Genomic DNA, 12,393 nt, shown 5'->3' with positions numbered 1-12,393 from the left:
TTTTCTCAGAAATGTTGTTCAAGTAGCCTATTAGAGGATAATTCAAAGGACAAAAATATACAGAACACTACATTAGAGAACTACAGACCAGACATGTACATTGAGGACGTTCTTTCTCTCCACATGTGAAGTACAGGGTATCTGCACATTTCCCAAGTGCAAATTTAAAGACTTTTAAGACCTTTTCAAGACATCTAAATGGAAAAATTAATACTATACCACGGCAAAAAAGATACAACTTAAAGGAGAAGTTCGGTGTGAAATTGACCTTAGCTGTACTGAAAGATGTTGCCGAGTACTCACATGTGTCCAATAGGCACCTTCGCTCACCCCCTAGCATTCCAAATTACGCCGTTTTTAGCTGAGTAGCTGTGGGGGCATAGCGTAGCCTATGCAACTAAATCGCTATTTTTACACCATTAAAAAGGTTCCAAGTAACTCCACACTGCATTGGTAGACTTCTGAGGGTCTTGGAACCCTTTTAATTGTGTAAAAATAGTGATTTAGCTGCATAGGCTACGCTATGCCCCCCACAGCTACTTGGCTAAAAACGGCGTAATTTGGAATGCTAGGGGGTGAGCGAAGGTGCCTATTGGACACATGTAAGTACTCGGCAACATCTTTCAGTACAGCTAAGGTCAATTTCACACCGAACTTCTCCTTTAAAACTGTTTTATGCAATAGTTTTTTTTCTACTATAGTAGAAACTTTTCTACTATTTTTTTAAATTTTAACACCCACCCCATTTGGGATGTCTACAGAAGTTACCAAATATATTTTGGTGAAAGAAAATAATTGTGTGTGAATTACCTTCACAGCTAATTCAACGCCCAATTTTAGGGTCTGGACTGCTTGCTTTTGAAGCTGGCTGTACATATCTGGTTGTGCTACTGGCTGAGGCTGACTGTTCTTCACCTGTGTCTGTAGTAGCCTAGGCTACTTGCCAAACATGTGTACTGGTCTGGATTCCCTTATTTTTTCAAAAGTAGACTAAGCTATTTAAATATTCTAGGCAACTTAGGCATCTATTGTCCCATATGCAGCACAGCAAATCAAAGGTAATACATTTGCAGTTGTATTTAAACCAACCAAAGCTTGACTGAAACATTGTAAACCATTGACTTGTTTTAAAAAAATGTATGGGAAAAGTTAAACCCCGTCCTCGCATGTTCCTGCTGGTTTCATCTCAATCACGCACGTAATATGAACACACTTACAGATGCGTTTCGCCGACATTCAAAAAAAAAAAAATGCGGTTATATTTCACAACTTTTGCGAAGTAGGCCTACTGGGAAAGGCTGGCAAGCAAGCTGCAGACCGATATTACAGGTAGGCTATAACTTAGACAGATATTTACTTAGGCGAAGCCAGCCAAACACGCTGGAGAGATGCAAACAGACACACTTAATGTGTATTTCCTCCTGATTGAGAAAACGTTTGTTTTCTTTTTCTGTCGGTCCGTGGTTCCTTCATAAATTGCGCAGCAAATTATCAGATGAGTGACTCGCGTCCATAGTTTGTGAAACGATGCTGCGTCCGACCAAAGATTCTAGAAGCCCAGCGCAACTCCAAAAAGGAGGACAAATGAGCGTCCGGCTTGAGGCTGCGCTGGACAGGACTTTTAAACTGTCCGGCCTAAATCCGAACGTATGGCCACCCTATCACTAACTGGCTTACCCAGCTCTTTCTCCCGCTCGCGTAGGCTACCTAGGCCTACGTATCTCTCAGGCCTCGGCTATACCACGAAAACGTAAGGCATATTTTTACATAATTAGCCTACTTACCATTTTCACACCTTTAACGACCCGTGAAAACATCTTCACTCTGCAACCACTACACTTCCTTCAGTAGCCAGTCATTTATAGGGCCTACATTTCCGTTTAAAAAAATAGATGGAGACATTTCACTCGCTCTCTCACACTCGCTGGCGATCCCATACACAAATTTAATACCTCCTTTTCGAAAATTCAAGACATTCCAGACAATTTAAGACTTTTCTAGGCCTTAAAAACCGAAAGTTGTATTTAAGACATTTTAAGACTTTTTAAGGACCCGCGGGAACCCTGGAAGTAGCCTATATTATTTATTGAACTGCTTACACACAAAATCTTTGCAGTAAACATGTCACTAGGCTATACCTCCATTACCCTACATAATCCTATACCAAAACTGCAAACCCATTCACTAATTCTCAGCCTTTGTTTTCAAAGTAGGCTAAACATAGGTATGATCACCAGGAAATATAGGCCTATAGAAAATATAGATGAAGAGTTAACTTCTTCTTCTCTGTGCTCTGTCATAACAAGAATTGCCGTCGTCATTTTGAAACCGAAAGTAGAATGGCTATCTGCCTACCACCATTTTGAAATAGGCTACACGACAGCCAGACAGGCCACCTCCGTGAACCATATCATAGACTGTATCTATTTATTTGACAACGATGTGCTGCAGGGTGAGTAACCTATTACATATTTAATTGTTATATTATGTTATATGTTATAATATATATAAAAAAACGATGGTAGGCCTAGCGGGTGGTGTGTAAAAAAGGCAAGCTACGCAATAACGGAAGCGTTCGTTAGCCTCAAAATAGGCCTAGCTACCTACCTCAAAACAATTCAAGTAGGTCATGGTCTAGACCCGACTATTTAGCTATCAAAACGAGCTAATACGGTCTGTGAATGCGTATAAGGAAACTGCTAAATTAGATAGGTGGAGGTGTTGCGCATTCTTTCATATAAACATACGGGTATTTGTGGGCGTTTTTTGCAAGGTAACCAGGTAGCCTACGGCATGTTTTTAGAGGTGCAAACAAACGCTGCATTCCCATTGAGATCACATAGTAAGGAGTTGGCTCAAGGGTTATACATTTATCTTGTCGTGTTTAGTTGTATAATGAAAACACAGCTTTTATAGCCATCCATGCGTCTTTCCTTCTGGCTCTTTGGCTATGCATTTGGTAACTATAGCGGACTATTTGACGTCTTGAGAACACTAAACAGGTGGAGGTGTCAAATGTTGAGTTTCTCCCGTCTAGATTATTTGACGTTAATCACTCACTCCTATGATGTATTGCTATTGTCTATCCAAAGTAAATTCGAAGTTAACTGATGGTCAAATCAACCAAAACTCCGATTGTTTGCAAGTCCAAGTGGTGTGTGACGTAGGTCTGTGACGCGAGTTTGTGTGAAATAATATGTAGCCTAAACTAGGGATGTGACGCTCGAAGCTGACGTTTCGAAACAGTGTCGAGCTTCCGAAACGCAAGTGTTTCGAACAGTGTTTCGAAGTGTGGTTCAAAACGCCCATGTCACGTGACCATGGCTTAGTGAGGCTTCGTGGTGTTTTTAATTTGGTTTGGACAGGTGGCACACTTGGCGCGAGCCAATTACCCGAGTAAACACCTGTTTGATCTAAATTACAAAGTCCCAGAATGCTTAAAAGTCATTCAAACACATCTTATCTTTGTGGGTTTTTTGTGAGGAGAGAAATTTTGAGAGATATAGCGACATAGAGATATAGCGATTTATAGTGCATTCTTGTGATTGATAGGTTAGTGATATAGATTAATTGACAGGCTAGAGACAGACAGTGAGCGATAGTTTAGATAGATATAGTCTAGTGACGTTAATATTTAGATAGTAGCAGAAGTAAAAAAATATATGACTGATGCCTTTATTTCAAGAACAGCTGACCCTTTGAAATACTGGTAGGAGAGGAGAGTGGTTTATCCAAACCTAACTGTGATGGCAAAAAAATATTTGTGCATGCCAGCAACAAGTGTGCCTTGTGAAATATTTTTTTCCAAGGCTGGGGAGGTTTATTCAAAAACAAGAAACATATTAAATGCCAAGACGGCAGAACAACTGTTATTCCTAAATAAAAATGTATGTTGACATACAAAAAATGTGTTGTTTTTTTCCCCATGTTGTACCTGATTAGTCTAACCTGCTTCACATGTATCCTTTATTTCCCTACAACATGTTCCCAAAAAAACCCTGGGCCATAAGCATAGCCTACATTTTAAAACCATTGTAGCATTTTCCTCTCCAGCATATTCCAAAGGATAATGTAGCCTACTATGAAACTGAAATAACAAAACATCTAACTGGCAGATATAAAAATGTTCTTATCATTGAAGGCATATACTAGTCTGAAATTTCTAAGCACCAGCAGGGAGTCGAACATCGGCCGCTCCGGCCGAATGCAAGTGTGTTAACCACTGAACCACGTAGCTGTGGACGAAATCTTGCGTTCCATGTTGGCTATTTATATTCTTCGTCTGAAGCACTAGATGTCACCATGGAGTTACGCGTGTCGGATTGTTTCGAAACCTCGACACATTCCGGCGCAATTGCTTCGAACGTTTTGTTGTTTCACAAAGCCTCGTTCTGCCCATCCCTAGCCTAAACAGCACTTCAGCTATTCAGTAGACTATGTGCATTTAACTATGTGCATTTAAACATAGTTTACATTAACTATGTACAAGACTTCCCGATGTATGCAAAATAGGCGGAACAGTCAACCTTGAAACGCTCAAGGCCAAACTCTGTGCCTCTACAAAGATTCTCTACTACATAGGCTAAATAACGTGTAACGCTATCCAACAAACATTTCTTCTGTTTGGTCTCCGTTAACTGCCTGTATCACACAACAATCCACCTCTGTCAACCCAAGCAGGGCTGTGCAGAATAACCTCATCACACGATGTTACACAAAGGTTTGTCTGATGCCAGAGCAACTGTAGGCCTATGTTTATAGTTCAGACATAAACTAGCCTATTACAAATACACTTGCCGCAAATAGGCTATGCAATTAGCCCGGTTAAAACCAGACCCTTCTATTTATGTTTTGAATCAAGCTAAACATCATCTAATAAATGAAGAATATTGATGGATGCCTTGCTATTCTGTCATTTATGTTTGTATTTGTCAGTAAAGTTTTTTTTTTTTCTGCCATGGCCTAGTGAGACACTGGTCCCGGAAGTGAAGAGGCTGAGCAGGCAGCAGATCACGGTAGACCAGAGTCTGCAGTGCGCAGATTTAAACATGAACAAGAACAACAAATCAACACAGACCAATGCAGGGTGAGTACAGAGCACATGTTAAACAAACACACACACACACACTTATGTCATATATTTCTATTTCATATTTTGGAATTCGTAAACTTTATATGGGGCGTGCCACCACAGTCCAGTTTGACAAAATAAAAAAAATGGGTTTATTGGATATTCATAATCCACAGACCTTAGGGTTTAAAACGGGGTCATTTGTTCAATTCTGTTTAGCCAACCCAGATATATTGGCCAAAATGTGAAGGCTATCCTGATCTCAGCAAAAAAAAAACATGTTTTGAGAAAATCAGCTTTAAAGTTTGTGAAGTGTAAATGACCGCAGCTTCTTAATGCTCCATTCACGCAGGCGGTTAAACTCGTGAGACAACGTACAACGAGACAACTTGTGAGTTAGCCTATAATGTTTGATCAACTTCTGAAGATGACAAGGACAAAAATAGCCTAATGCTTAATGCATAGCCTAATGTTTTTGTTTTTAAATAGGCCGCCAACTCCAAAACAAATTGAATCGGACCAATCGGGTGCAATCTCAATGATGAATCTGGTCAGCAACAACTGTAAAGGTGGCTGTTTGTTCTCCTAAATCTCTTGGCTAAAATAGAAAAAAATTCTTCAGAATAAAATTACGAGTGGAGCCTATTCATGATGACTTCTTGAAGAGGCCAAAAGCCAAAACACGAAGTTATCAGACCAAATAAAACGGAAACTTTCCTGTTCTCACGACATAGCAAGCGTCTGAACGAGGAAGAAAACCGTCAACTTTATCAAAACTTTAATGGGCAGCCTACACACATATATCTAGGTCATTTTACAGTAAGATATGTCAATAAGTGATAGATGGGGGTTAAGGGGATATTCCACCATTTGTTTGGGGAATTACACTAATTTTCCACTTCCCCTTGAGTTAAACAATTGATTTTTACCTTTCTCCAGTTTATCCAGCCGTTCTCTGAGTCTGGCGATACCACTTTTAGCTCCAGCCTAGCATAGATAATTGAATCGGATTAGACCATTAGCATCTCGCCTGCTAGCATCACGTTTAAAAGTGACTAAGATTTCTGGTAATTTTCCTATTTAAAACTTGTCTCCTCTCAAGTTAGAAAGTGTAATAAGACCAACGGAAAATGAAACGTGGCGATTTTCTAGGCTGATTTGACATGGAACTACTGTCATTCCAGCGTAATAATCAAGGAACACCATGGGTGCAGCAGCACAATGATATGATGCACAATGATGCAGCATCTGAAAATAGTCCCCGTAGGCTAACTTTCAGCAACAAGGTTGAGCTGCAGCAGACAAATTGATTAGTGACTGGATTATTACGCCTGAATGAGTATAGTATCACATATTAAATGGATGCTGCTAGGGCTGAGCGATATGGACCAAAACTAATATCCTGATATTTTGGAGCTGATTGGCGATATACTTAGATTAGATTAGATTAGAGAAACTTTATTGTCCCAGAAGGGATATTTGTCTTGGGCATACAGTGCTACATACAGCTGCTTACAATACAAAACATATACAAGTTCTATGCCCCATACCACATAAACGACAACAGGAATACAATAGAGTAAGCACAGCAGACATAGGAATCAGTACCTCAATCTCTAAGCAGAAAAAATTTCGCATGGCCTCTAACAACAGTAAAAATGTATTGCACACTTTCTAATTGTGTTTCCCACTTACACCAGTGAATATCACTGCTCTTCACTCAATTTAATTGCACAGTCCCTTTTTCTCCCCAGATATTGATATTACACATTTCCTGATATTGCACATTTCCCAAGAACTCATAGGACCCCCTCTATACTCAAAAATAAAACAACATTTTACGTTCATCACAAAGCCTGAGTCGATTATCAGCAGTGAAACCATACTTCACCATACATACAAAAATTATGTATATATATATTGCACCATATTTACAACATTACATACATACCAAAGCCTGAATAAATTATCAGCAGTAAAAACCATCACATGTGAAAAGTTATTGCACAAGAAGTGTGATAGCAGCACAAGAACTACACAATACTTATACCTTCCCCCTATAAGTTAACTGCAGTAGCCTATAGACAAAACACCTATAAACTATGAGAGTTTGCACATATGGTGCACCTAATAAACTTAGGAGCTTGCACAGCCAGCCGTGCAGGCAGGCACATTTAGCAGGAGACTACCTATGTCAGGCACGAAGCTAATATCTGGCGGGGGACTGCCTATGTTTTTTTATTTTTTTGACTTTGTTCTTTCATGAAATCATTTAATAGTTTTATTGAGGTTGGGATAAAGGAGAGCTTGTAGCGATTGCTTTTAAATCCACTGGCTCTGAAACGTCTCCCGGATGGTAGTAATTCATATTCGGAGTAGAGGATATGGAAAGGTAACCTGACAATAGCCAGATGAATTTCGCTCCGCCTAGCTCCACTCATCCATCTGGAACCGATCCATTGAAGTGTTGCTTCAGAAGGCTGGGCCTAATCAAAAAATGCTTGCATATGATTGAATAAGCCACTTGTCCGTCATCTATTGACGTGCTACTTCAACCACTCACATCGAAGCCAACCCGTGACGCTGATAACAGTCTCACAGTCGCTTCTACGCTATGTCACATTTATGAAACTCCCGCCCTGCGTCCTGATTGGCTGAACCATAAAGTTGGTTGCAGAAATCACTCTCAATGGAAGAGGTCCCAGATGGATGTGAGTGAAGCTAGGCGGAGCTAAGCGGAACGACATTCATCTGGCTATTGTCAGGTTAATGGAAAGGGTCATCTAAGATACTGTGTGCCCGTTTTACTACTACTTTTTCAAATGTGAATTGAAGGGATGGATAGTGGTGTTTATTCAGCACTTTCATAGAGGACTAATTTCTCTAATTTCTGCTCTGGTCAGTAAGAGAGCCGTACCATGCTGCCATCCCATAACTAATCAGGCTTTCCAGCTCGGCGTTGTAGAATAGCTCCATGACCTTATGATTTACCCCAAACAGCCTGAGTCTCCGGAGAAAGTGCAGTCTCTGGCCTAACTTGGAACATAGGTAGTCCAGATGCACATTCCATTTTAACAGGTTATCAATGCAAATCCCCAGGTACTTATAAGAAGACATCTGTTCAATATCACTGCCATCAAGATGTAATGTTTCCTGAGTGCACACCGCTCTCGGGTCAAATATCATCGCTTTGGTTTTGTTCACGTTTAAGGTGAGATGATGCGTCTCACACCAAGTTTTGAAAGACTATCTCATTTAGGTAGAATGAAGGTCTATGAATGAATGTCTCCAACTTCCAATAAGCTAACTATAGTGGTATTATCAGAGAATTTTATAATGTGATTTTTTGGCTGATTGCTTCGCCACTCATTAGTATATAGGGTACAAAATAGGCGAGCACACAGCACCTTGTGGTACCCGAGTACTAGTGCTGGGCGGTATACCGGTTCACACCGTATACCGGTGTATATTTTCGTTATGATATGAATTTTTTATATACCGCCATACCGGTGTATTTGATTACACAACGTTTGGAACGCTGCGCCGCGCGACAGTGTTTCAGACGGGACTTTTTTCACACGCACGCATGGTGCCACTGTGAGGCATGGTGAGGGGTAAACACAAAACACCATAAGTTTTTCCCAAGAAGTATGACCCTTAAGGCTTAATTTCTCCTTAGGTAAGTGGTTTATTTAAGGGTGTTGCACAGAATACCTTAAATTGTTTCTTTAGTTAAGGAAAAACGTTAAGGGATACTGCATTGAAAGGGATTTACCAAAGATCCTTGATTACTAGCTCCGCTTTAACCCTTTCTGGATTTACCGTCATGAAAATTCTATTGAGATTGTTCAACAGCTGTAACTAGCTGGCTAGTAGGTGATGTCGTTAGTTAGCAACCCACTGAACACAGTGAAGTTTAATGTTCTTATCATTCATCTCACCTTAAGAATATTCGCTGAAATTATCCAGGTAGCAAGTAAAGCATGTTATAGACATGCACTGAGCAATACTAGCTGGCTAGATAGAAATTATCCTGTCATCAGTGCACCAAAACAAACTTTTTTGTTAATTTTTTGCCTAGCGAACCGAACCGAAGCTCATGGCAGGCTAACAAGACATCCACATGAAGTTATCGTTAGCCTACCACTAACGTCATGTAAACCACACAATAACAATAAGGCATGTTTCTGATAGGCCTATTTGACAGAGTAAGCATATTAGCAGAGAGGTTTTATTTTAAATTGTATAATTTTCAAAAAAGTATAATTATTGCAAGTTGCACTACTTTTTGTATTGGTTTTATACAAGATGTTTGTGAAATTTGCACAGTAAAAGTTCTGTATTTTGACTGCAATTGTCTTTGCATTCTGATTAGATTCTTCATTAGAATCATGTGTGGCTCTTTGTAAACAGCATCATTTTCAGGGGCCATGCAAAACTGCATTACCACTAGTGTGGAGTTATTCTACATCATGACAGTAAAATAGACCATCCTTAGTCAGTGTACTGCAGCAATTCCTCTCTCAACCTGTAGAAAATGCTGTGAACATCTGATTATGCATGGGGGGAAAAAATACCGTCATATACCGTGAAACCGTAAGAATTTTGAAAAATACCGTGATATACATTTTTGGTCATACCGCCCAGCACTACCCAGTACTGCATGATCTGGCATATGAGAGTGCACTGTTGACCTTCACTTGTTGCACTCTGTTGGAGAGAGTAAAACCAGTTTATAAGTGATGCACTAACTTGCATATTGGTAAGTTTCTGAACCAGTAGATTAGGACAAACAGTGTCGAAAGCGGAACTGAAATCCGCGAATAGAATACGTGCATACGCCTTTGGATTTTCTAAGTGCTTATTAATTAAGTGGGACACACAGATGGCCACATCCTTTGTACTGCGCCCCTCCCTGTACGCAAACTGGAGTGGGTCAAGACACGAAGATATCTCAATTTTGAGTGTGCTAACTATGATTCTCTCAAAACATTTCATGACTACACATGTTAATGCTATGGGTCTAAAGTCTTTGTTTGCTACTGGACGTGAAACCTTTGGCTCAGGAATAATAGTGGATTTTTTCCATAGAGTTGGGACAGTGCTGCTATCAAGAGACAGCTGTAAGATAGGGCACCAAGCCTCCGTTAACTCAACCGAGCATTTTTTTAGCAATAGTGCCGGCAAGCCATCTGGGCCTACAGATTTCTTGTTGCAGACTTTGCTAAAGATAGATTGGACCTGTTTGGGTTAAATTTTCATACACGCTGCTGAGTCATTCAATGTGGGCCTTCCTAGGTTAGCATCAATTTCCCTGGTGGAATCATTGTGTGTGTTAAATCTCAAGAAAACAATCATTAAGATCATTTGCCCTTTCCCCATCGTTCATTATAACTAACTGTTTTTTTCTTAGTGTTCATGTTTGTGATCCCTTTCATGGAGTCCTAGAGTTTTTTTATTGTTCATATGGCTGAAGCTCTGTTCAATGGCCTCTCTATTGTTTTCTCTGGCCTTCCTCAGCATCATGTTGAGTTACTTTTTGAGCTGTTGCCACACAATATACATGTATATATCGATATTTTAAACAGAAAGAGATAAGTGTTTCGTATTCACTCAACACGACAATTATTAACACAACCAGTTTTAATTAGAGTCTGATTTCAGACTGCTCAAACAGAGCTGTGCAAAAAAGTAAGATATACCCATAGCCTACCAATAGGCATACAGCTGCCCCGATAGAGCTGTGCAAATAACAAAAGACCAATAGGTCGACCCTGACTGACAACACAGGCCTACATTGTACTGCAAAATGCAATATTTTCGACACATAAATATTGCAGTAGCCTCACCCAATGCAGTTTTTTGTAAGGGTCTCCAACTTGGATTTACATGATCTCTGCCACCGCACAGGACTACAGCTGTCCTGTCTGGGACCCGACAGAAAACAAGAATATAATAACAGAGCTGATTTTCAGCCTGGTGATCCTCAGTAAAGACAATGCACCCCACCAGCTACAGATTAAACATGCAAGGGCCTCAATTCTTCACCTCAAACAGACACAAAATGGATAGTACTGGACTAGAACTAGAACTACTGTAATTTTGCAACCTTTCGGTGTCTCACTCTGTCCTGACAAAAATCTCAGATGACATTTTAATATTCATGATCAAAGCTAAACTACAATGTATCCCAACTAGGTACAATCTGGCAACATGGTGCCCATCAAAGTATGACCCATACTGTGTATTAGACCCAACCTGAAAATGAAATGATTGCTCACATAAATGGATGCTACTAATATAATAGACGGTGATTCGTTTAGTGAGGCTTCAGATGCGTCCCTGCCTTGCAATGATGCAGCTGGACAAAGTGAGAGTTTAGCTTACACCAAGCATAAACATTGAATCGTTTGCCCAATTTCAGTGGTGGGAATAATGTTTCACGGGGTCGGAGTGTTCATTGGGAAGTTAGCAGGGTGTTAGTGGTGTGGCGAACGAGGCTGGAGGTAGCCTAATGTCCATAGCGCTAGCTTCTGTCTTCTGAACGTGTGCCTCTCCACAATCGCGGCGACAGTAACGTGGTGGAGCCTTTGTCTAATGCCACTGGGTATGTTAGAAAGGGTTGAAGTGCTCATAGGACAGTTAGGGGGGAACGTAGAGGCAGTGTGGGGAGTCGCAATGAGAATGACAGTAGGCCTAGTCCGAGCTGCGCAAATTATCTCCACTCGGCGCGTGCACGAGGCAGATCTGGCCATGCTGCTCACAGCAGAGGTGGTGACACGAGGCAGGGGAGCCATTAGGCCATGCATAGTCTATCACAAGATGATGGGAATGCCGGCCCTGTATGGATAGGGAGTCATCTCTACAGCAAAAGGCCTGCTACATAAAAAAAAAAAAAATTGTCAGCCATTTATTAGTAATGATTTACACTGTTGATTTTCTATCTATTTCCCTGACCATTTAGAACATACACTATGTGTTCTTTTTTGTGTGTTCATGTCCTTGTGATGCGTGTGTTTGTAAGCTAAGAAAAAAACAACAACAAAAAAAAAACATCAACAAAAACAACAAAAAGAAAAAAAATACTAACATTGTCTCTTGTCTTGTCTCGTCATCTCACTCCTGATCTGTGCCTTGCCGTGGCAAGTGAGCTTTTGAACTAAACAGGTCTTGTCTACTTGTGTTTGTGTGTCATCTGAATAATATATATGTGCCCCATACATGGAATCAGAGTGGCTACTGTATGTAGTAAATGGAAAATCTCTACAGCAAAAGGCCAGCCTACCACTACATGCATTTGGTTTGTTTCTGCCATTTATTAG

General features: G+C 40.3%; 1 protein-coding gene across 1 annotated transcript in view; it reads left to right on the top strand.

Moving 5' to 3' along the window:
• The first annotated feature begins 2,360 nt into the window (after positions 1–2,360).
• LOC143126765 (protein NLRC3-like) overlaps positions 2,361–12,393 on the top strand; it is a 34,283-nt gene continuing 24,250 nt past the window's right edge. Inside the window, exons 1-2 of the mRNA XM_076288288.1 lie at positions 2,361–2,452; positions 4,967–5,086. Of these exons, the coding sequence (XP_076144403.1) occupies positions 5,049–5,086 (38 nt within the window). The 5' untranslated portion in view covers positions 2,361–2,452; positions 4,967–5,048. The remainder of the gene's footprint in view (positions 2,453–4,966; positions 5,087–12,393) is intronic.

This window comes from Alosa pseudoharengus, unplaced genomic scaffold (genome assembly GCF_046254945.1).
Source record: "Alosa pseudoharengus isolate Yale_2024_CS ecotype anadromous, Long Island Sound unplaced genomic scaffold, YU_APseudo_1.1 YU_APseudo_1.1_scf_1, whole genome shotgun sequence".
Lineage (NCBI taxonomy): Eukaryota > Metazoa > Chordata > Actinopteri > Clupeiformes > Clupeidae > Alosa > Alosa pseudoharengus.
This window is presented reverse-complemented; position numbering and strand designations above follow the sequence as displayed.